At 45.2% G+C, this 25,882-nt stretch overlaps 1 protein-coding gene across 4 annotated transcripts in view; it reads left to right on the forward strand.

The window, feature by feature from the left end:
- Positions 1 to 22,413, forward strand: part of armc1l (armadillo repeat containing 1, like) — a 54,513-nt gene extending 32,100 nt beyond the window's left edge. For 3 of the 4 annotated variants that reach the window (XM_038799419.1, XM_038799422.1, XM_038799420.1), the window contains 2 exons: positions 14,421 to 14,495; positions 22,111 to 22,413. In XM_038799419.1, coding sequence (XP_038655347.1) covers positions 14,421 to 14,495; positions 22,111 to 22,302 — 267 coding nt within the window. In that variant the 3' untranslated portion in view covers positions 22,303 to 22,413. The remainder of the gene's footprint in view (positions 1 to 14,420; positions 14,496 to 22,110) is intronic. The other variant, XM_038799421.1, reaches the window with a different exon arrangement.
- Positions 22,414 to 25,882: the final 3,469 nt, after the last annotated feature.

The following is a 25,882-nucleotide window of genomic DNA, read 5'->3' on the forward strand; positions in this document are numbered from 1 at the left end:
GAGGTATAACATGCCCAGGGAACAATAGACCAGGCAACTTAACTTGGCTGTAAGAAAAGTAATGAAATCCCCACTAAAAGGAAAATAAGAAAAGGTTTAGAAACCAAAAAAAAAACAAAATAGGCAACATTAAAGGCTTATTTGACCAACCTCATTGAATTGTTTGAGTCATAACCGATGCACTATATGTAATATATCTAGCTTTCCAAATGGTCTTTACTAAGTTACCATGTGATAGAGTAACAAACAAAACCAGAGGAACACAGAAACTGGCCATTTTGACCCTGAAGACTGTTCCTCAATTCAGTAAGATCATGGCTGATCTGCAACCTAGCTGGTTTAGCTCACTCGGCTAAATCGCTGGCTTTTAAAGCAGACCAAGCAGGCCAGCAGCACGGTTCGATTCCCGTACCAGCCTCCCCGGTCAGGTGCCGGAATGTGGCGACTAGGGGCTCTTTACAGTAACTTCGTTGAAGCCTACTCGTGACAATAAGCAATTTTCATTTTCATTTATTTCTATTTACCCACCTTTATCTTTGGTTAACAAAATCTACTGATCTCAGTTTAAAAATTTACTATTGATCTAATATAAATTGTCATTTGTGCTAAAAAGTCCCAACGTTCTAACTGAAGCATAACATCTACTCCCTTGTATTCCAGTCTCCAGATATAAGGCCAGCGTTCCATTAGCATTTTTGATTATTTTCTGTACCTGTTCATGGCATTTTAATGATCTGTGTACTTGGGCCTCCACTATTTATAGCTTTTCAACATTTAGAAATTACACTGTCCTACCCATTTTTGGATCAAAGTGATTGATCACAGATTTCCCATTTGAAATCCATTTGTCACAGTTTTGCTCATTCATTTAATCTATTCATATTTTTGCTTCTACCTACACTGACAAATTTAGATACATGGCTTCCTATCCAACATCTAAATCATTAACAGATGTTCTGAACAGTTCTACCTCCAAAACAGAGCTTGTGGGACACCACTAATTGCATCCTGCCAATTTAGAGTATCTATCCAATATTCTTACTGTTAGTTTCCTGTTGCTTTGCCAATTTCCTAACCAGGTCAATAATTGCCTTCAATTCCAGGAACAAATTTTACCTCACAATCTGTAATGAGGGACTTTTATCAAATGCCTTCTAGAAGTTTGTATAAATAACATGCATAGACATTCCCCTATTCACTACTTAAATCACTTCAAAAAATTATATCAGATTCACCAGCCATGACCTATCTTTACAAATCATACATAGAAACATACATAGAAAATAGAAGCAGGAGGACCTTCAGCCTTCTGAGCCTGCTCTGCCATTCATTATGATCATGGCTGATCATCAAGTTCAATACCCTGATCCCGCCTTCCCCCCCATATCCCTTTAGCCCCAAGAGCTATATCTAATTTCTTCTTCAAATTACACGTTTTCGCATCAACTACTTTTTGTGATGGTGAATTGCACAGAGTCAACACTCTCTGGGTGAAGAAATTTCTCCTCACTTCAAACTATGACCCCTATTTCTGGACTCCCCCACCATCTAAAACATTCTTTCTGAATCTACCCTGTCTAATCCGAGGAGAGATGGTCGCCTAGTGAAATTGTCACTGGACTAGTAATCCAGACACCCATGAAATCATTGTCGATTGTCGTAAAAACCCATCTGGTTCGCTAATGTCCTTTAGGGAAGAAAATCTGCCGTCCTTACTGGTCTGGCCTACATGAGACACCAGATCCACAGCAACGTGATTGAGTCTTAGAAAATGCCACTCAGTTCGAGGACAATTAGGGACGGGAAACAAATGCTGGCCTTGCCTGCGACACCCACATCCAATGAAAGAATAAATTTTTAAGAACCCTCTTGGAATTTCCTAAGTTTCTATGAGATCCCCTATTCTAAACTCCAATAAATATAATCCTAACCGACTTAGTTTTACCTCATATGACAGTCCCGCCATCTCAGGAATCAGCCAGAGAAACCTTCGCTGCACTCTCTCCATAGCAAGAACATCCTTCCTCAGATAAGGACACCAAAACTGCACACATTACTCCAGGTGTGGCCTCACTAATTGCTTACCGCTAGAAAAAAAAATGAGGATTTAAAGAAGCTTCACAGCTGTCAGCATTCAGTCCGAGTTCCACAGCAGCCATTGCCAAAATCTTACCTCTTAATCCATTGAGGATTGAGGCCCTGCAGTGGGGGGAAAAAAATATTCTTCAGAGCAGTAGAAGGAAGGAACTGGGATCCCAAAAGGATCAGTGCAGGGACCACTTTGTTCATAATTTATATAAATAATTTAGACTTTGAAATCAGAAATACAATTTCACAACTAATTATGAAAAGACATTGATACTCGAAGAATGGCCATTGAGCTGGCAATTGAATTTCCATAGAGATGTGTCTTGTGATGAAAAATATGAAGATCTCAAATTACTTGAAAAATAGGAATCAAAATGGAGTAGAGAACTAAAGGATCAAGCTATACAATGCACATCACTAAAAGTTGGCATGCAAGTCAGGCCATAAACAAAGTAAACCACGCAATAGGGTTTATTTCCAGAGGGATCGTATTGAAAAGTAGAGAGGTTATGCTAAATGTCCTTGAAATATTGAGTGCATTTCTAGACACAAGGCTATTGTGGCACTGGAGAGTGGAATTACATGGATAATGCCAGAACTGCAAGGATTTATCTATTCAAAGGATAAGCAAGTGGAGTCTATTCTCTCTTAAAGAGAAGGCTGAGGGGTGATCCAAATTGAATAGTTCTGATAAAACATTGAGTGTTGAAGAGGAAAACTAGAGGCCATCAATATAAAATAGTCACAAAAAAAAATCAAATGGGGAATCCAGAAGAAACGTCTTTAACCAGAGAATGGTGAGAATGTGGAACTTATTCCACATGAAGTAATTGAGGTGAATTGTACATTTAGAACAAATGAGATAATTGCCAAGGATACAAGGAAGTAATAGAGGGTTAGGCTGATTAGAATTAGATGAAGAAGCATGGAAGAGGGCATCATTGAAGCATAAATGCTGGCATGGAATGTTTGGCCAAAATGACCTGTTTCCATGTTATATACTCTATATAATTGTATGATATGTTGAAACAAACATACACCCATACATACAATTATCTTGTACTCTGTAACATTTACTTTGATGCATTTTTGTTAATCATATGGAGACAGTTGCAATGTACAGTGTGATTCGTATTTAAAGTTAGAGAAGGAAAATTGGGTGAGTTGTATCCGCCAGCCGTTTGTAGGTGGGGTGTGACCGTAAAATTATTTCCAAAATGTCAAACCAGAAATCACTTTGAACATAGAAACATAGAAAATAGGGACAGCAGTAGGCTAATCATTCAACTCAAAGCCTGTTCTCACCTTCCTCGCATATCCTTTGATCTCTTTCTGATATCTAACTTCTTGAGTTTTGTCCTCAACTACTTTCTGGGGTAGCGAATTCCATAGGCTCACCACTCTCTGGGTGAAGAAATTTCCCCTCACCTCAGCCCTAAATGTCAGACTGTGACCCCCTAGGTCTAGACTTGGGCGGAACAGTATCACAGTGGTTAGCACTTTGGCGTCACAGCGCCAGGATCCCGGGTTCGATTTCCACTTGGGTCACTCTCTGTGCGGAGTCTGCACGTAATCCCAGTGTCTGCGTGAGTTTCCTTCGGCAACTCCGGTTTCCTCCCACAAGTCTCGAAAGACATGCTGCTGGGTGAATTGGACATTCTGAATTCTCCCTCGGTGTACCCGAACAAGTGCCGGAGTGTGGCGACTAGGGGATTTTCACAGTAATTTCATTGTAGTGTTAATGTAAGCCTACTTATGACAATAATAAAGATTAAGATTAGACTCCCACACCATAGAGAACATCCTTCTTGCATCAACCTCTCTAGTCCTGTTAGAATTTGCTATGAGATCCACACTCATTCTTTTAAACACCAGTGTATATAATTCTGATCCACTCAATCTCTCCATTATCAGTCCCGCTAACCGTGAAATCGGTCTAGTAAACCTTTGTTGCACTCCCTCTATAGCAAGAGCACCCTTCCTTCAATAAAGGAGTTCAGAACTGCACACAATATTCCAGGTGTGGCTTCACCAAGGCCCTGTATAATTGCAGCAAGACATGCCTGCTCCTGTACTCTAATCCTCTCACTATGAAGGCCAACACACCATTTGGCTTCTTTACTGCCTGCTGCACCTGCATGTTTACTTTCATAGGAACATAGGAATTAGGAGCAAAAGTAGACAATTCAGCCCTTTGAGTCTGCTCCACCATTCAATCAGATCATGGATGATCTCTTTCAAATCCACCTCCCCACCTGTTGCCCATATCCCTTTAACCCGTTTTTAAAATCAGAAATATATCTATCTCATTCTTGAAATCATTTAATGTTCAGATTCCACCTCACAATGGGGCAGCAAGTTCCACAAATTCACCTCTGCGAGAAATAGTTCCTCCTAATCTCAGTTCTAAATCTACCACCTCTCAACCTATATCTGTAACCTCTCATTCTAGATTAGTGTTCTTCAAACTTTTTTCCGGGGACCCATTTTTACCAACCGGCCAACCTTCGGGACCCAACCCAGCCGACCTTCGCGACCCACGTCGGCCGTCCTGCGCAACCCACCATTTTCTCTTGACTTGTTTGCTGCTGAGAAAAATGGAGGAAATGGTTTTGGGTCCCTTTGGCCCAAGTACACGCTCCTCCAATGAAGGTGAAGCCTTCCTGTACCGGAAAGCATGGAGTCTCCATCAGTCCAATGTTCTGAATTTTTTTCCTGTAAAATTTTATTAAATTTTATCACACTGAAGCATCTCTACATTCTCCCAAAGCTCACCCTCCCACCCAGCTTTATGTCATCTGCAAATTTGGAGATATAACATTTAGTTTCATCTAAATCATTAACATATATTGTGAATAGCTGGGGTCCTAGCACCGATCCTTGTCGTACCCCACTAGTCATTGCCTGCCATTTGGAAACAGACCCGTTTATTCCTACTCATTGTTTCCTGTCTGCCAGGCAGTTTTTCATCCATCTCACTAAGCAACCCCCAATCCCATGCACTTCAATTTTACACGCTAATCTCTTATGTGGGACTTTGTCGAAAGCCTTCTGATAGTACAAACAAACCACACTCACTAGCTCCCCCTCACCAACCCTACAAGTTAAATCCTCGAAGAATTCCAGTAGATTTGTCGAGCATGATTTCCCTTTAGTAAATCCATGCTGACTCTGCCTGATTCTACCACTTGTTTTCCAATTGCTCAGCTATAAAGTCTTTGATAATGGATTCTAGAATTTTACCCATTACCAACATGAGGTTGACTGGTCTATAATTCCCTGTTTTCTCTCTAGCTCCCTTTTTAAATAGTGGGTTACATTAACTACTCCCACATCTGTAGGAACTGTTCCAGAATCTTTCAAGGTGACCACTAGTGCACCCATTATTTGTAGGGCCACTTCCTTAAATACTCTGGATGTAGATTATTAGGCCCTGGGAATTTATCAGCCTTCAATCCCATCAATTTCCACAACACCTGTGTTTCCCAGCATTCTGGGTATGTTATTTGTGATGTCCTTTGTGAAGACAGAATCAAGGTATGTATTTAGTTGGTCAGCCATTTCTTTGATCCCCATTATATATTCCCCTGTTTCTGACTGTAAGGGACCTATATTTGTCTTCACCAATCTTTGCCCCTTCACATAAATAGAAAAACATTCCCACAAGCTTACTCTCATACTTTACTTTCTCCTTCTTAATCAATCCTTTGCTCCTCTTTGCTTAATTCTAAAATGCTCCCAGTTCTCTGGTCTGTTGTTTTTCCTGACCAATTTTTATGTCTCTTCCTTGGATCTAATATTATCTCTAATTTTCCTTGTGAGCCATGGTTTGGCCACCTTTCCCATTTTACTTTTGTGCCTGACAGGAATAAACAATTGTTGCAGCTCGCCCATGTGCTCTTGTGTGCCATTGCCTATCCACCGTCATCCCTTCAAGTAGCGTTCTCAATTCATCATAGACAACCAGCTATTCATACCATCGTAGTTTCCTTTATTATCCTCTGAATCAATGATGTTATTCTCCATCTATCATTATGGTCTTTTTAATATTACTTGTCCCATTCCCACTATTTTTCACTGAGGCCCTGTTTGATTCTGGCCCTTGATTTCTCTGTCGAACTTTTCTTATTCCCCTGTGGTGATATGCGCATAGGCATATCTGTGAGCAACTGTACATAGTTGCACCAATGTATATATTTGTGTATAACATACCAGTGTACATAGCCACTGATCAATACATGTCATGACAGTTATGACCTCCCACCAGTAGGTAGGAACCGGACACCCATAGAGATATATATATATACCGGGGGACGGATGAGATGGGGGCACTTGGTAGTAGGACGGACAACAGGACAGTCACATCTCTCCTTCGCTTTACAGTGACACAGACATAATTGTGTGTACAGAGAATTGCATGGTTACATTCTGCTTGTCAAGACTAGCCGGCCTATAATTACCAGGGTCATTCCTATTCCCTTTCTTGAACAGAGGAACAACATTCGCCACTCTTCAGTCCTCTGGCACTATCTCCGTGGACAGTGAGGACCCAAATATCAAAGCCAAAGGCTCTGCAATCTCATCCCTTGCCTCCCAAAGAATCCTTGGATATATTCCACCTGGCCCAGGGGACTTGTCGACCCTAAGGTTTTCCAAAATTGCTAATACATTCTTCTTCAGAACATCTACCTCCTCCAGCCTATATCACGCTCTCATCCTCAAAAACATGGCCCCTCTCCTTTGTGAACACTGAAGAAAAGTATTCATTCAACACCTCTCCTATTTCTTCTGACTCCAGGCACAAGTTCCCACTACTATCCTTGACCGTCATTCTTTTATTTCTCACATAAGAGTAAAAAGCCTCGGGGTTTTCCTTGATCCGACCCGCCAAGGACTTCTCATGCCCCCTCCTAGCTCTCCTAAGCCCTTTTTTTTAGCTCATTCCTTGCTACCTTGTTTTCCTTGATGTGGTGTATATGGATTTCAGTAAAGCGTTTGATAAGGTTCCCCACGGTAGGCTATTGGAGAAAATACGGAGGTGTGGGATTCAGGGTGATTTAACAGTTTGGATCAGAAATTGGCTACCTGGAAGAAGACAAAGGGTGGTGGTTGATGGGAAATGTTCAGACTGGAGTCCAGTTACTAGTGGTGTACCACAGGATCTGTTTTGGGGCCACTGCTGTTTGTCATTTTTATAAATGACCTGGAGGAGGGAGTAGAAGGATGGGTGAGTAAATTTGCAGATGACACTAAAGTCGGTGGAGTTGTGGACAGTGCAGAAGGATGTTACAAGTTACAGAGGGACCTCCCACTCCAAGTTCCTCTGCAGCCCAGATGAGATATCCTGAACCCGAAGACCAAGTAGGAAATATAACCTTCAGGGCTCGCAATCTTGATCACAGAGAAAAGTGCCCCTAACTATATTACCCCCAAATACAACTACATTTCTTTTTTTCTCCCCCCACTTGAATGGCTCCCTGTACCATGGTGCTGTGGTCAGTTTGCTTATCCTCCCCACATTCCCTGCTCTTATCCACACAGGGAGCAAGAATCCTGAACCTGTTGGACGAGGACAAGGGCAGAGGCTCCTGCAACCCTATATCCTGGCTCCCTCTACCTAACTCACTCATAGTCACACCCTCCTGTCCGTGCCACTGGCCGAATTCAAGGTAGCTAATCCAAGGGGTATGACTGCCTCCTAAAACACAGCATCCAGGTAACTGTCCCCCTCTCTGATGTGTTACAGTGTCTGTAGCTCAGACTCCAACTCACCAGCTCTGCGCCAAAATTCCTCAAGCAACAAACACTTACTACAGATGTGTTCACCAGGAACCACAATGGCATCCACCAGCTCCCATATCATGCAGGAAAAACACATCGCCTGGCCCTGTATCTATATTTTATTTAATCAGTTTTTTATTTAATGTCCAGCTGATTTTTAGTCCTTCTAATTTGTAAAATATTTCTCTTTTTACCTTTAATTTGAAAGCAATTTAACATAGGTCATGCAAATTAACAATTACTTACTAGCCAATGAACATACTGTTTTCCTATATTGTCACCCTGGATTGTTTTTCAAACTCAGTCCGCTGCCCAGAGGTCACTCTCTCAGCTCTTGCTCTTTTTAAATCTCTACTCTCTCAGCTCTTGTTCTTTTTAAATCTCTGCTCTTGCTCTTTTTAAATCTCAATTTTGACTCTCAGCAACCGCTCTTTTTAAATCTGTTTTGACTCTGAGCTCCCGCTCTTTTTAAATCTCCGCCAAAGTGGTATGGTAATTTGGACATTCTGAATTCTCCCTAAGTGTACCCAAACAGGTGCCGGAGTGTAGCGACTCGGAGATTTTCACAGTAACTTCATTAGTGTTAATGTAAGCCTACTTGTGATAACAATAAAGATTATTATTATTATCTGGTTTGTTAGGGAATAGCCGCAGGAGATTCCTGCCCAGTCTTCTTGCTCTGCCTGCGGTGTGACCACCTCGCTATGTATACTCTTCACAATACTCTTGCGGATGCTCTGAATCCAGGAGTTGAAGCTGGAGATACTTCCTGCACACATGCAGGCCCTGGGCACTGGAAATATTCCTGGCTTCCCACATAGAGTTAGAAGGGCACACTGTGGCTTTGGCCTCTCCTGCCTAGACTTACCCCTTCAATTCAAACCTTTTGGAAGATGTTAAATAACAAATAATATCAAGTACTCTAGGGTCCTTATTTCCTGGTCTTCGTTACTATCTTATTTGTACAATTTCAATTGTTATGTGTTCTTTTTAAACATAGGAACTTCTTCACTCAGAGGGTGGTCAATTTCTGGAATTCTCTACCACAGAGGTCTGTGAAGGCCAAATCACTGAATATATCTAAGAAGGAAATAGGTAGATTTTGAGACTCTAAAGGTGTCAAAGGGTATGGGGAGAGCGTGGGAGTATGGGTTTGAAATAGACAATCAGCCATGATCTTGTTGAACTGAGGAACAGAATCAAAGGCCTGAATAACCAACTCCTCCTGTATGAAGCCGCAATAAGAACTAGGAGCAGTAGTAGGCCATCTGGCCCCTCGAGCCTGCTCCGCCATTCAATTAGATCATGGCTGATCTTTTGTGGACTCAGCTCCACTTTCCGGCCCGAACACCATAACCCTTAATCCCTTTATTCTTCAAAAAACTATCTATCTTTACCTTAAAAACATGTAATGAAGGAGCCACAACTGCTTCACTGGGCAAGGAATTCCATAGATTCACAACCCTTTGGGTGAAGAAGTTCCTCCTAAACTCAGTCTTAAATCTATTTCCCCTTATTTTGAGGCTATGTCCCCTAGTTCTGCTTTCACCCGCCAGTGGAAACAACCTGCCCGCATCTATCCTATCTATTCCCTTCATAATTTTAAATGTTTCTATAAGATCCCCCCTCATCCTTCTAAATTCCAATGAGTACAGTCCCAGTCTACTCAACCTCTCCTCATAATCCAACCCCTTCAGCTCTGGGCTTAACCTAGTGAATCTCCTCTGCACACCCTCCAGTGCCAGTACGTCCTTTCTCAAGTAAGGAGACCAAAACTGAACACAATACTCCAGGTGTGGCCTCACTAACACCTTATACAATTGCAACATAACCTCCCTAGTCTTAAACTCCATCCCTCTAGCAATGAAGGACAAAATTCCATTTGCCTTCTTAATCACCTGTTGCACTTGTAAACCAACCTTCTGTGACTCATGCACTAGCACACCCAAGTCTCTCTGCACAGCGGCATGCTTTAATATTTTATCGTTTAAATAATAATCCCGTTTGCTGTTATTCCTACCAAAATGGATAACCTCACATTTGTCAACATTGTATTCCATCTGCCAGACCCTAGCCCATTCACTTAACCTATCCAAATCCCTCTGCAGACTTCCAGTATCCTCTGCACTTTTCGCTTTACCACTCATCTTAGTGTCATCTCCAAACTTGGACACATTGCCCTTGGTCCCCAACTCCAAATCATCTATGTAAATTGTGAACAATTGTGGGCCCAACACGGATCCCTGAGGGACACCACTAGCTACTGATTGCCAACCAGAGAAACACCCATTAATCCCCACTCTTTGCTTTCTATTAATTAACCAATCCTCTATCCATGCTACTACTTTACCCTTAATGCCATGCATTTTTATCTTATACAGCAACCTTTTGTGTGGCACCTTGTCAAAGGCTTTCTGGAAATCCAGATATACCACATCCATCGGCTCCCCGTTATCTACTGCACTGGTAATGTCCTCAAAAAATTCCACTAAATTAGTTAGGCATGACCTGCCCTTTATGAACCCATGCTGTGTCTGCCCAATGGGACAATTTCTATCCAGATGCCTCGCTATTTCTTCCTTGATGATAGATTCCAGCATCTTCCCTACTACCGAAGTTAAGCTCACTGGCCTATAATTTCCTGCTTTCTGCCTACCTCCTTTTTTAAACAGTGGTGTCACGTTTGCTAATTTCTAATCCACCGGGACCACCCCAGAGCCTAGTGAATTTCGGTAAATTATCACTAGTGCATTTGCAATTTCCCTAGCCATCTCTTTTAGCACTCTGGGATGCTATCTGGGATCCATCAGGGCCAGGAGACTTGTCTACCTTTAGCCCCATTAGCTTGCCCATCACTCCCTCCTTAGTGATAACAATCCTCTCAAGGTCCTCACCTGTCATAGCCTCATTTCTATCAGTCGCTGGCATGTTATTTGTGTCTTCCACTGTGAAGACCGACCCAAAAAACCCGTTCAGTTCCTCAGCCATTTCCTCATTTCCCATTATTAAAACTCCCTTCTCATCCTCTAAAGCAGTGCTTCTCAAAGTGTGGTACGTGTACCGGTGCCGGTACGCGAGCCATCGTCTGCTGGCACTTGGAGTGTTTCCAGAAAAGAAAGAGACAGTAATCCTGGATTGGCTTGTTTCGCTCACCGGTCCCTGGCACATTGAAAAAAAAACTGCCGGTACGCCACATCAGATAGTTTGAGATGCACTGCTCTATTTACCTTAGCCACTCTTTTTTGTTTTATATATTTGTAAAAACTTTTACTGTCTGTTTTTATATTCTGAGCAAGTTTACTCTCATACTCTATCTTACTCTTCTTTATAGCTTCAAAAATGATTTCAGAAATCAAAAATGATTTCCATTTATGTAGCACATTTAATTTATGCAATGTGGACGTCACTGGCTTGGCCAGCATTTATTGCTCATAGAATCATAGAATTTGCAGTGCAGAAGGAGGCCATTTGGCCCATCAGGTCTGCACTGGCTCTTGGAAAGAGCACCCCACTTAAGCCCTCACCTCCACCCTATCCCCGTAAACTAGTAACCCCACCTAACCTAAGGGCAATTTAGTATGGCCAATCCACCTAACCTGCACATCTTTGGACTGTGGGAGGAAACCGGAGCACCCGGAGGAAACTCATGCAGACATGGGGAGAGCGTGCAGGCTCCGCACAGACAGTGACCCAAACCCAGGAATCGAACCTGGGACCCTGGAGCTGTGAAGCAACTGTACTAACCACTCTGCTACCATGCTGCCCAACATATCAGAGGGCATTTGAGAGTCAACCACATTGCTCTAGATCTGGAATCACATGTGGGTCAGACCAGATGAGGATGGCAAATTTCCTTCCCTAAATAACATAACAAACCAGTTGGGCTTTTCCGATAATGGTTTAATGGTCATCACTAGACTTTTATGCCAGGTTCTTATTGAATTCAAATTTCAACATCTGCCATGGTGGGATTTGAATCCAGGTCTCCAGATCTTTCCCTGGTCTCTGGATTACTAATCCAGTGACAATACCCTAATATCAGTGTTTATAACTCTAATGTCATAAAGCAAGCTTGTCCAACCTTTTGCGTGGGGGGGGGGGGGGGGCATTTCAATTTTTTTTCAATCAGGGAGCTGATCAGCAAATTTTGGAAAGATAAGGTGGTACACATTGAACATTAATTTTTTTTAAACTGAGGAATGAAAAGAAACAACTTGCTGAGCAGAAAAATAATGTTAAAACAATAAATTGACCATTTTTAAAAAGTACAGATGACCATTCAAGTGAAAATGTATGTGTCCGTTTCACTTCCAATCTCAGTGTGCTCACTTACCCACCCTAATCCTAAGGGCAGCACGGTAGCACAAGTGGCTAGCACTGTGACTTCACAGCACTAGGGTCCCAGGTTCGATTCCCTGCTGGGTCACTGTAAGGAGTCTGCACGTTCTCCTCGTGTCTGCGTGGGTTTCCTCTGGGTGCTCCGGTTTCCTCCCACAGTCCAAAGGCGTGCAGGTTAGGTGGACTGGCCATGCCAAATTGCCCTTAGTGTCCAAAATGGTTAGGAGGGATTATTGGGTTATGGGAATAAGGTGGCAGGGAGGGCTTAAGTGGGTCGGTGCAGACTCGATTGGCTGAATGGCATCCTTCTGCACTCTATGTTCATGTTCTAACCCGCTGTCAGAGTATTGAGAGTGCTTGTTGGTGTATGGAAGTGAGCGTGAATGAGAACTGTGAGACTGGAGTGAGCCAGATATACGCACATAGTCTCCCCTATCTCTCTGTCTCACACTCCCCTCCCTTTCTCTTTAACACACACACATGCACAGTCTCCCATTTCACCCACCCACCCTCCCTCCATGCTCTCATGCACTATCATCCTCTCGCTCAATCTCAGTGATACACACTCTCATTTACCTGTGGGCCTTTCCCTGGTTCCCCAGACCTTACTCTCTCCTCAGCCCTGCTTTTGCCATGGGCCACTCTCACTCCGGTTCCCATTCTTGCCCGGCCCCCACTCTCGTCCAACCCGCACTTTCTCTGGATCTCCTAGCTTTGCTTTTGCCCCACCCGGCCTCCCTGGCCCCACACCAACTCTCCCTTTCCCTGCTCTGGCTTGAATGCTTGTTAGATAAATTGGTATGTCTGGATGAGCTGGGACAGGAGCGGAATGGGAATATTGGGGATATGTGGAGGCTTAGAAGGTGCCAGTGGAGGGGATAAAGCGGAAATGGGGATTGAGCTTGGGTGGGTGGCCTAGAGTGAAATTATGCACCGGATCAATTCAACCTCTTCTTGTGCTTGGATTAACTTTATACATTTCAAGGTGGTGCATAGGGCTTATATGGCAAGGGCCCGTATGAGTGGGTATTTCCCGGAGGTGGAGAATGTATGTGGGAGGGGGGCTGGCGAACCACATCTCTCAAATACATCCGGGGGGTGCACAAAGTTGGGGCTTTCTGCGCAGTGGATTTCAAGAGCCTGTCAGATAGGGAGGGGGGGGGGGGGGGGGGGGGGGGGGGGGGGGGAAGAAGCAGGGGGGATGTCAGCATGGCCTTTGTTGGCGATTTTTGGGCTGTCAGATTTGCCACAGCTGTTGGAGGGGTGGGTGGCCGACGTGAGGCCTTTGTCTCTCTGATTGCCCAGCTACGAATCTGCCTGAATTGGAGGTTGGAACCCCACCAGCGGTCTCAGTTGGGGGATTTGTATGAATTTCTAAGACTGGAGAAAATCAAGTTCACTCTTCGGGAGTCAGAAGAGGGGTTTTATGTATGGTGGAGGCTTTCTCTTGAAGATCTATTTGTCATCAGCAGTTGTTGGGGGGGGGGGTGGGGGGGGGGAGGTGGTTTGTTATTGGACTGCTCTATGTGTATGTTACTGATTGTGTTTGGATAAAATATATCAAGATGTGCTTCGGACCCTTCAGAGTGTTCCCGTGCACTGACTCCATGGGAATTGCCCTGGGTGTCTGAACGATGGTCCCTAGAACTGTCCAAAACGACCTTCAACTGAGTTAGAGTCAAATGCTTTGGACAATTTCAACTTACTTACCTGGATAGTTGGTCAGGAAATGTTAGATTTGTTACAATTGATGCTCCCATCCAACTCCACCTGAACTCATGACCTGATCTCACTAGCCTCTGACCACCTCATCCACCCTGCCCAATTATCTCACCCATTCACTAACATTCACACTGGATATTTAAACTTCCGTCATAGTAGCTAGTACTGTAAAAGGGGGCATGGCTTCTGTATGGAGTCACTTTGGGCTGTACAAGGATTCCTACATTCTGGTGTTCTGCGTTGTGGATCAGAAGTCGGAGCCTTTTCAACATATGCTGATAGGTGGACAGTTTTCTGTCTGATCAATGCCAGACAAGGGCTCTGATCAGATGTTTTGGGCCATTGTTTTTGATTAAATGTCCTTGTAAACAGTTTGGTTTTGTTACATTTCAAGCAAATTGTTTTCATACAAAACTCCCAAATGAAGATGAAGTTATTTCTTCACAACTCAACTGAACTGAACTTTTTCTATTGTTTTCATTTAATGTTAGTCCCTCGCTTCAGCTATTGCAGCTACAAAAATACTACAAGCTCATCAAGTTGTGAAAAGCGAGAATGGAGAAGAGGTAAGATTAATATGTATTTAGAAAAAAATGTTGTCTTGGGTTACCTTTCAAGATATTTGTATGCCACATCACTAACTGCTGCATGTGCTTGAGGAGATGCCACTTACAGTGGAAGGAATGTCATCAGCACCAAATGTCAGCTTCTACACTTGAGTTTCTACACTGTCCTCCTTATCTAAAATTAACTGAATATGGAAGGCCAAACGAGATGGGTAAGTCAGTGTGACGTTTAATGAAAATTACATCACTGATCATTTGCCGGTGATACATAGGTCCATAAGAGTACTAAAACTTAATAGAACAAAGAACCCACATGTGCAAGGCTCAGCCTGACGCAACTGAAAGTGGTACATAGAGCCCACTTAACAAGAACTCGAATGAGTAGGTTCTTCCTGGAGGTGGAGGACAGATGTGAGTGGTGCCAAGGAGGCCCGGCCAACCACGCCCACATGTTCTGGTCTTGCCACAGACTTGATGGGTACTGGACAGCCTTCTTTGAGGCAATGTCCAAAGTGATGAGGATGAGGGTGGAGCCATGCCCGAAAGTGGCAGTCTTCGGGGTATCAGACCAGCCAGATCTATTCATGGGGAGGAGGACGGACGCCCTTGCCTTTGCCTTCATTATCTGTAACTCCACATATCTTAAGTATCATCTGACCATCTACATTTTCCTCCAGATCATTTATATATATATTACAAACAACAGTGGTCCCAGCACTGATCCCTGTGGAACACCACTAGTTACAGATCTCCATTCTAAACAAATTCCCTTCCACTGTTACTCTTTGTCCCCTATTGCCAAACAAGTTCTTTATCCATCTAGCTAGCACACCTGACTCCCATGCGACTTTACGTTTGTACCAGTCTGCCATGAGGAACCTTGTCAAATGCCTTACTAAAGTCCATGTAGACAACATCCACAGCATCTGTCCCATATCAATTAATTTTGTCACCTCCTCAAAAAACACTATCAAGTTGGTAAGACATGACCTTGCCTGCACAAAACCATGTGGCCAATCACTGACAAGTCCATTCACTTCCAAATGTGAATAAATCCTGTTCTTCAGTATCTTCTCCAACAGCTTCCCCACCACTGACATCAGGCTCACTGGTCTATAATTACCTGGATTATCCCTGCTTCCCTTCATAAACAAAGGGACAATATTGGCTATTCTCCAGCCCTCTGGAGCTCACCTGTGGTCAAAGATAATGCAAAGATATCTGTTAAGGCCCCAGCTATTTCCTCTCTTGCCTCCCACAGTAACCTGGGATATATCCCATCCGGCCCAGGGAGCCAACCTCATCCCTAACCTCAACATAGGCTGGAGTTGTCATCTCTGGTTTGTTGCCGGTGCCACGTGATAGCGAGGCTAGGAATAGGGAGAGAGTGCAGTTGAACACGTGGCTGCAGGAATGGTGTAGGCGGGAGGGCTTCAGGTATTTGGATAATTGGAGCGCATTCTGGGGAAGGTGGGACCTGTACAAGCAGGACGGGTTGCATCTGAACCAGAGGGGTACCAATATCCTGGGGGGGAGGTTTTCTAGTACTCTTCGGGAGGGTTTAAACTAATTTGGCAGGGGAATGGGAACCGGATCTGTAGTCCAGCAACTAAGGTAGACGATAGTCAGGACGCCAAAGCACATAGTGATGCAGTGGGGAAGGTAACAATGACAAAGGAGAGTACTTGCAGGCAAGGAGATGGGTTGAAATGTGTATACTTTAATGCAAGAAGCATCAGGAATAAGGTGGGTGAACTTAAGGCATGGATCTGTACTTGGGACTACGATGTGGTGGCCATCACAGAAACTTGGATAGAAGAGGGGCAGAAATGGTTGTTGGAGGTCCCTGGTTATAGATGTTTCAACAAGATTAGGGAGGATGTTAAAAGAGGTGGGGGGGTGGCATTGTTAATTAGAGATAGTATAACAGCTGCAGAAAGGCAGTTCGAGGGGGATGTGCCTACTGAGGTAATATGGGTTGAAGTTAGAAATAGGAAAGGAGCAGTCACCTTGTTGGGAGTTTTCTATAGGCCCCCCAATAGCAGCAGAGATGTGGAGGAACAGATTGGGAAACAGATTTTGGAAAGGTGCAGAAGTCACAGGGTAGTAGTCATGGGCGACTTCAACTTCCCAAACATTGAGTGGAAACTCTTTAGATCAAATAGTTTGGATGGGGTAGTGTTTGTGCAGTGTGTCCAGGAAGCTTTTCTAACACAGTATGTAGATTGTCCGACCAGAGGGGAGGCCATATTGGATTTAGTACTTGGTAATGAACCAGGGCAGGTGATAGATTTGTTAGTGGGGGGAGCATTTTGGAGGTAGTGACCACAATTCTGTGACTTTCACTTTAGTAATGGAGAGGGATAGGTGCGAGCAACAGGGCAAGGTTTATAATTGGGGGAAGGGTAAATACAATGCTGTCAGACAAGAATTGAAGTGCAGAAGTTGGGAACATAGGCTGTCAGGGAAGGACACAAGTGAAATGTGGAACTTGTTCAAGGAACAGGTACTGCGTGTCTTTGATATGTATATCCCTGTCAGGCAGGGAAGAGATGGTCGAGTGAGGGAACCATGGTTGACAAGAGAGGTTGAATGTCTTGTTAAGAGGAAGAAGGAGACTTATGTAAGGCTGAAGAAACAAGGTTCAGACAGGGTGCTGGAGGGATACAAGATAGCCAGGAGGGAACTGAAGAAAGGGATTAGGAGAGCTAAGAGAGGGCATGAAAAATCTTTGGCAGGTAGGATCAAGGAAAACCCCAAGGCCTTTTACACATATGTGAGAAATATGAGAATGACGAGAGCGAGGGTAGGTCCGATTAAGGACAGTAGCGGGAGATTGTGTATTGAGTCTGAAGAGATAGGAGAGGTCTTGAACAAGTATTTTTCTTCAGTATTTACAAACGAGAGGGGCCATATTGTTGGAGAGGACAGCGTGAAGCAGACTGATAAGCTTGAGGAGATACTTGTCAGGAAGGAAGATGTGTTGCGCGTTTTGAAAAACTTGAGGATAGACAAGTCCCCCGGGCCTGACGGGATATATCCAAGGATTCTATGGGAAGCAAGAAATGAAATTGCAGAGCCGTTGGCAATGATCTTTTCGTCCTCGCTGTCAACAGGGGTGGTACCAGAGGATTGGAGAGTGGCGAATGTCGTGCCCCTGTTCAAAAAAGGGAATAGGGATAACCCTGGGAATTACAGGCCAGTTAGTCTTACTTCGGTGGTAGGCAAAGTAATGGAAAGGGTACTGAGGGATAGGATTTCTGAGCATCTGGAAAGGCATTGCTTGATTAGGGATAGTCAGCACGGATTTGTGAGGGGTAGGTCTTGCCTTACAAGTCTTATTGAATTCTTTGAGGAGGTGACCAAGCATGTGGATGAAGGTAAAGCAGTGGATGTAGTGTACATGGATTTTAGTAAGGCATTTGATAAGGTTCCCCATGGTAGGCTTATGCAGAAAGTAAGGAGGCATGGGATAGTGGGAAATTTGGCCAGTTGGATAACAAACTGGCTAACCGATAGAAGACAGAGAGTTGTGGTGGATGGCAAATATTCAGCCTGGAGCCCAGTTATCAGTGACGTACCGCAGGGATCAGTTCTGGGTCCTCTGCTGTTTGTGATTTTCATTAACGACTTGGATGAGGGAGTTGAAGGGTGGGTCAGTAAATTTGCAGATGATACGAAGATTGGTGGAGTTGTGGATAGTGAGGAGGGCTGTTGTCGGCTTCAAAGAGACATAGATAGAATGCAGAGCTGGGCTGAGAAGTGGCAGATGGAGTTTAACCCTGACAAGTGTGAGGTTGTCCATTTTGGAAGGACAAATCTGAATGCGGAATACAGGGTTAATGGTAGGGTTCTTGGCAATGTGGAGGAGCAGAGAGATCTTGGGGTCTATGTTCATAGTTCTTTGAAAGTTGCCACTCAAGTGGATAGAGCTGTGAAGAAGGCCTATGGTGTGCTAGCGTTCATTAGCAGAGGGATTGAATTTAAGAGCCGTGAGGTGATGATGCAGCTGTACAAAACCTTGGTCAGGCCACATTTGGAGTACTGTGTGCAGTTCTGGTCACCTCATTTTAGGAAGGATGTGGAAGCTTTGGAAAAGGTGCAAAGGAGATTTACCAGGATGTTGCCTGGAATGGAGAGTAGGTCATACGAGGAAAGGTTGAGGGTGCTAGGCCTTTTCTCATTAGAACGGAGAAGGATGAGGGGCGACTTGATAGAGGTTTATAAGATGATCAGGGGAATAGATAGAGTAGACAGTCAGAGACTTTTTCCCCGGGTGGAACACACCATTACAAGGGGACATAAATTTAAGATAAATGGTGGAAGATATAGAGGGGATGTCAGAGGTAGGTTCTTTACCCAGAGAGTAGTGGGGGCATGGAATGCACTGCCTGTGGTAGTAGTTGAGTCGGAAAATTTATGGACCTTCAAGCGGCTATTGGATAGGTACTTGGATTAGGGTAGAATAAGGGAGTGTAGGTTAACTTCTTAAGGGCAGCACGGTAGCATTGTGGATAGCACAATTGCTTCACAGCTCCAGGGTCCCAAGTTCGATTTCGACTTGGGTCACTGTCTGTGTGGAGTCTGCACATCCTCCCCGTGGCTGCGTGGGTTTCCTCCGGGTGCTCCGGTTTCCTCCAACGGTCCAAAGATGTGCAGGTTGGGTGGATTGGCCATGAAAAATTGTCCAAAATTCTATGATTAACCTAGGACAAAAGTTCGGCGCAACATCGTGGGCCGAAGGGCCTGTTCTGTGCTGTATTTCTCTATCTATTGATCTATCTGTCATGTCTCTCTCCTTGGTGTATACCAATGCAAAATAGTCATTAAGGATCTCGCCCACTTCATCTGACCACGCATAACTTCCCTCCTTTGTCCTTAAGTTGGCCCACACTTTCCCGTGCTACCCTCTTGCGCCTTATATATGTATAAAAGGCCATAAGATTTTCTCAATTACATTTCATAGCCTCTTTTAGCCCTCCTAACTCCCCGTTTGAGTTTGTTCCTACTTTCCCTATATTTTTCAAATGCTTTTAGTTGCCTAGTATGCTTCCTTTCTCTTTTTGAGAAGTCTCACAATTTCCCCTGTCATCCATGGTTCCCTAATCTTGCCATTTCTGTCCTTTATTTTCGCAGGAACATGCCTGTCCTGCCCTCTAATCATCTGGTCTCTAACAGACTCCACATATCAAGTGTGGATTTACCCTCAAACAGCCGCTCCCAATCCACATTCTACAGCTCTTGCTGAATTATGTTGTAGCTAGCTTTCTCTCAATTTAGCACCCTCGCTCAAGGACCACTCTTGTCCTTATCCATGAGTATTCGAAAAGTTACGGAATTATGATCACTATGTTTCGGCGGGAATTCAGCTGTTCGAGTGGGCGGAGCTACAGAGTCGAGCGGTGAGTATTTAAACTAGCTGCTTCGCGGATTCGAGTCTTTTCGGCGGGAATTTGGCTGTTGGAGTGGGCGGAGCTACAGAGTCGAGCGCTATTTAAAATAGCTGCTTTGCGGATTTGAATCTTTTCAGCGGGAATTCAGCTGCTGGAGTGGGCGGAGCGACAGAGTTGAGCGGTGAGTATTTAAACTAGCTGCTTCGCGGATTCGAGTCTTTTCAGTGGGAATTCAGCTGTTGGAGTGGGCGGAGCTGCTTCGCTGCTTAAACAGCAGCCACAGGGTCTTTGGGGATAAATTTGAAGAGTGACACCACATCAAAGCAGTGACCTGATTGGATGGTAAGGAAAGTGCTCCAATTAGCAGTAGCTGGGAGAAAATTAACTCTTCGTGTGTTGGTAAGTATTGTAATTGGCAAGTAAAATCTTTATTCCTTTCACTTATTCATTATTTGATATTATATTTATAATCAGTTAAGGTAAAGTGTAAAAATGGCAGGAGATCCCAGACCCGTGTTATGCTCCTCGTGCTCAATGTGGGAGTTCAGGGACGCGGCCGATGCCCCTGACTCCTTCATGTGCGGGAAGTGTGTCCAACTGCAGCTCCTGTTAGACCGCATGACGGCTTTGGAACTGCGGATGGACTCACCAAGGAGAGGGATATGACGGATGTTGAGGTTAGGGATGGATGTTTAAATACTCTAGGTGAAGCCGGCATAAGGAAGGGGGAAGTTTTGGGTATTCTAAAAGGCATTAAAGTGGACAAGTCCCCAGGTCCGGATGGGATCCATCCCAGGTTACTGAGGGAAGCGAGGGACGAAATAGCTGAGGCCTTAACAGATATCTTTGCAGCATCCTTGAGCACGGGTGAGGTCCCAGAGGACTGGAGAATTGCTAATGTTGTCCCTTTGTTCATGAAGGGTAGCAGGGATAATCCAGGGAATTATAGACCTGTGAGCTTGACATCAGTGGTAGGCAAGGATGTTGCCTGGTATGGAGGGTGTTAGCTATGAAGAAAGGTTGAGTAGATTAGGAATGTTTTTGTTGGAAAGACAGAGGTTGAGGGGGGACCTGATTGAGGTCTACAAAATTATGAGAGGTATGGACAGGGTGGATAGCAACAAGCTTTTTCCAAGAGTGGGGGTGTCAATTACAAGGGGTCACGATTTCAAGGTGAGAGCAGGAAAGTTTAGGGAGATGTGCGTGGAAAGTTTTTTACGCAGAGGGTGGTGGGTGCCTGGAATGTTTTGCCAGAGGGGGTGGTAGAGGCGGGCACGATAGCATCACTTAAGATGCATCTAGACAGATATATGAACGGGCGGGGAACAGAGGGAAGTAGACCCTTGGAAAATAGGTGACAGGTTTAGATAAAGGATCTGGATCGGCGCAGGCTGGGAGGGCTGAAGGGCCTGTTCCTGTGCTGTAATTTTCTTTGTTCTTTGTTCTTTATTCTCAAAATGTTTCCTGACCAAAACTTAGGCCACCTGGCCAGGCTAATTTCCCAATACTAGGTCCAGTAAGGCCCCCTCTCTGGCTGGACTATCAACATACTGTTTCAAAAAACCCTCTTGGACACACCTAACAAATTGCTCTCCATCTGAGCCTTTGGCACTAAGGGAGTCCCAGTCAATATAGGAGAAATTAAAATCACCCACCACAACAACCCTGCTATTTTCACATCTTTCCAGAATCTGACTACCTATCTGATCCTCTGTATCTCACTGTTGGGAGGCTTATGGTGCAACCTCAACATTGTGATTGCACCCTTCCTATTTGTGAGCTGTATCCATAATGCCTCACTACGGGATCCCTCCAAGATATCCTCCCTCATCACAGTTGTGATATGTTCGCTAACCAGTAATGCAACTCCCCCACCCTTTCTGCTATTCCCTGTCTCGTCGAAAACATCAATATCCCAGAACATTAAGCTGCCAGTTCTGTCCCTCCTTTTACCATGTCTCCGGAATAGCAACAATATCATAATTCCCCGCATTAATCCAAGCTCTAAATTCATCCATCTTACTGAGATCAGTGACTTCTCTCTGCCTGCTCTCCCTCTTCGCTATAGAAGACGCAAGCTCTTCCCCAGTCTCTACACTTGTGGCCTGCTGCTCCGGTTCCCACCCCCTGCCATACTAGTTTAAACCCTCCCAATATTGTCTCACATTGTCTAATCAAGTTAAATGTTAAGTAAATATTTAATTGTATATTTTGTTTTACAGGCTGTGGTTCCTCTAAACACTGGTATTTCAAAAGCAGAACAGAATTTGATTTTGCCTGATTATCTTCCTGAAGACGAAAGCACAGAAATAGAGCATTATAAAGCTATTTCACAAACTGGGGCAAAAGGAAACACTAATGGAAAGTGGCTAAATGCAGCTGCAAACTTTCTAACCAAAACTTTCTATTGGTAACGAATGTCATAAAATAAGTTTGCTAATTGGGAAGTATTTTATATCACCTGTCTTATGTAGGCCTTATTGGCAGCAAATGGTCACAAATTAAACATGAAACTTAGCCAAATATTTAAGATAATTGAATTGTTTCAATTTTTTAATTTGAATTCAAATGGGTTTTGACATGCTGTTTGAATTTAGCTCCTGTATTCCTATTGTAACCAAATTTATTAGATTTTATAAAAATGTTAGTAGGATTTCTTAATTTTACAGAAACATTACATTGCTTTTATTGAAGGCCATCAGCCAGATACATGCCAATTCCTCCAATATCATATTTTATCTAAGGTGTTTCCTCCTATTGGATTGGATTTGTTTATTGTCACGTGTACCGAGGTACAGTGAAAAGTATTTTTCTGCGAGCAGCTCAACAGATCATTAAGTACATGGGAAGAAACGGGAATAAAAGAAAATACATAATAGGGCAACACAAGATACACAATGTAACTACATAAGCACCAGCATTGGATGAAGCATACAGGGTGTCGTGTTAATGAGGTCAGTCCATAAGAGGGTCATTTAGGAGTCTGGTAACAGCAGGGAAGAAGCTGTTTTTGAGTCTGTTCGTGCGTGTTCTCAAACTTCTGTATCTCCTGCCCGATGGAAGAAGTTGGAAGAGTGAGTAAGCCGGGTGAGAGGGGTCTTTGATTACGCTGCCCACTGTTCCCAGGCAGCGGGAGGTGTAGATGGAGTCAATGGATGGGAGGCAGGTTCGTGTGATAGATATGCTTGTGCCTTTGGCAAATTTAAGGATTATATTTCCTGATGCCATAGCACAATTTATTCATAAAGATGGAGACCTATTGCTGCAAGCCTCCATAGTAACTGCACCCCACAAGGAGTGCTACAAAATATTTCACTCTTGCACAAATGCAACCAGTTTGCAATTCAACTCAAAATTTGACTGTCAAACCCATGGATTTAACGGGTGTTCAAAATTGAGTCTGGACAGGGTAGTTGGGAGAAATTGTTCCCATTGGTGGAAGGGTCAATGACCAGAGGATAATGATTTAAAGTGATTGGCAACAGAACCAGAGGCAAAAAAAAATGAGGAATACCTTTTTTTTTATACAGTGAGTGGTTGGAATCTGAAATGCATTGCCTGAGTGTATGGTGGAGGCAGATTCATTCATGGCTTTCAAAAGGGAATTAGATAATTATCTGAAAAGAATTTCAGGCCTATGAGGAATGCGATTGACTGAGTTGCTGGCACAGACATGATGGGCTGTATAATCTCCTCCTCTATAATCATTCTATGATTCGAGGGCACAACCTGAACAGCCATTTTACACAGCACTCATCAAGTTTTTGAAAATCAAAATGCACATCAACTGGGCTACATCACCCACCAATCTTGTAAGCTCATAAGTCCAAACAAGAAGAGGCCTCTATTTCCAAAAATTATGTTAGGGTTTCCTATCAACCTATACTCTACTCAGTCATGCAACACAACTTCAATAATCCATTCTAACAACTTGGCTATAATGAACATCAAGTTGGCTTCTAATTTCCAATTTGCTATTTTTCTTAAGTATTAACACTGAATAGCCATTCACCGATTCATAGGAATAATTCCAGACCTCAATTGTAAGGTGAAACACACGAGCCAAAAGCTAGCAGAAGACACAACTGTCAATTACTCTTATATTAGACTGATACATCCTACAGATTTATTAAAGGGCCTATGGGATCCTTGTAAAGTATACCCTATTAAGTCATTTAATTTATTGATCATTTCATTTAATGTCATTGCGACTCTCAATTAAGAATTAAAATTCTGAATGTATGCATGTTGTAGTAGAATACAGATTTGCAGACCACCAGGAAACAGCATTTTTTTTTTTTGCAGCATATGGCACCTGGCACGAGATGAGAAATAAAGTTAACTTGCCTCATTTGTTCAACAATAATACATACCAGCGCACACCTGGGGCGGGATTCTCCGACCCCACGCAGGGTCGGAGAATCGGCGGGCAGCGGCGTTATTTCCGCTCCCGCAGGGTTTTTAAATTTCCCACCGGCCAAAAACCGGCATTGTGCAAATCCCGCCGGCAGCCTCTGAAAACAGCTGGCGCCGGCGGGATTTCATTTTTTTTTAGTGTCCACAAATCTCCGGCCCGGATGGGCTGAAGTCCCGCCGACGTGGCCACGGGTCACGTCGGCGAAAATCACAGTTGCTTTAAAACGGCGTCAACCATTGATGATGGTTGACGCCGTTCAGTGTGGGGGGGGGGGTTGCGGCATCGGGGGGGGGGGGGGGGGCGGTTGCGGCATCGGGGGGTGGGTTGCGGCATTCGGGGGGTGGGTTGCGGCATCGGGGGGGGCGGGGGTGGGTTGGTTGCGGCATCGGGGGGGGTGGGTTGCGGCATCGGGGGGGGGTTTGGGGGCAGCGGCGTGCAGAGAGGGGGGGCTACGGATGCCCTGGGCCAACGCACCGTCGCCCCCCCCCTCTGTACACCGCTGCCCCTACCCCAACCACCCCCCCCTCACCACCCCTACCTCCCTCCAACGCCCCTCCCCACCACCCCTGCCGCCCCCCATCTCTCGCAACGCCGCAACCCCCCCCTCTCAACGCCGGTACCCACACCCCGTCCCCCTCCCTCTGAAGGCCGGTACCCACACACCCCCCCCTCTCTCCTCCTCCCCCCTTCCTTCCTCCTCCCCCCTTCCTTCCTCCTCCCCCCTTCTTCCTCCTCCCCCCTTCCTTCCTCCGTCCCCCCTCCTTCCTCCTCCCCCCCTTCCTTCCTCCGTTAGTGGGGGGGGGGGTGCGGCGTTGGAGGGGGGTAGGGGTGGTGAAGGGGGTAGGGGTGGTGAGGGGAGGGGGTTGGGGTAGGGGCAGCTGCGTGCAGAGGGGGGGCGACGGTGCGTTGGCCCTGGGCATCAGTCGCCCCCCTCCTCTGCACGCCGCTGCCCCTACCCCAACCCCCCCCCTCACCACCCCGACCCCCTTCACCACCCCTACCCCCCTCCAACGCCGCACCCACCCCCCACTAACGCCGCACCCCCCCCCCCCCACTAACGGAGGAAGGAAGGGGGGGAGAGGAAGGAAGGGGGGGGAGGAAGGAAGGGCGGGGGGGGGGAGGAAGGAAGGAAGGGGGGGAGGAAGGAAGGGGGGGAGGAGGAGAGAGGGGGGGAGGAAGGAAGGAAGGGGGGGAGGAAGGAAGGGGGGGAGGAGGAGAGAGGGGGGGAGGAGGAGAGAGGGGGGGTGGTGTGGGTACCGGCCTTCAGAGGGAGGGGGGGGGTGTGGGTACCGGCGTTGAGAGAGATGGGGGGCGGTGTTGGAGGGGGGTAGGAGTGGTGGGGAGGGAGGTAGGGGGCAGCGGCGTACAGGGGGGGGGGCGACGGTGCGTTGGCCCCGGGCATCCGTCGCCCCCCCCCCCCCCCGATGCCGGAACCCCCCCCCCATGCCGGAACCCCCCCCCCCCCAAGCCGGAACCCCCCTCCAATGCCGGAACCCCCCCCCCCCCCCCAAATGCCGGGTCTGTCTCTCTCCTCCTCCAAAAAACGCCGGGTCTCACCACTTCCGCAGCTGGTGAAA

The sequence above is a fragment of the Scyliorhinus canicula genome, chromosome 6 (assembly GCF_902713615.1).
Source record: "Scyliorhinus canicula chromosome 6, sScyCan1.1, whole genome shotgun sequence".
NCBI lineage: Eukaryota > Metazoa > Chordata > Chondrichthyes > Carcharhiniformes > Scyliorhinidae > Scyliorhinus > Scyliorhinus canicula.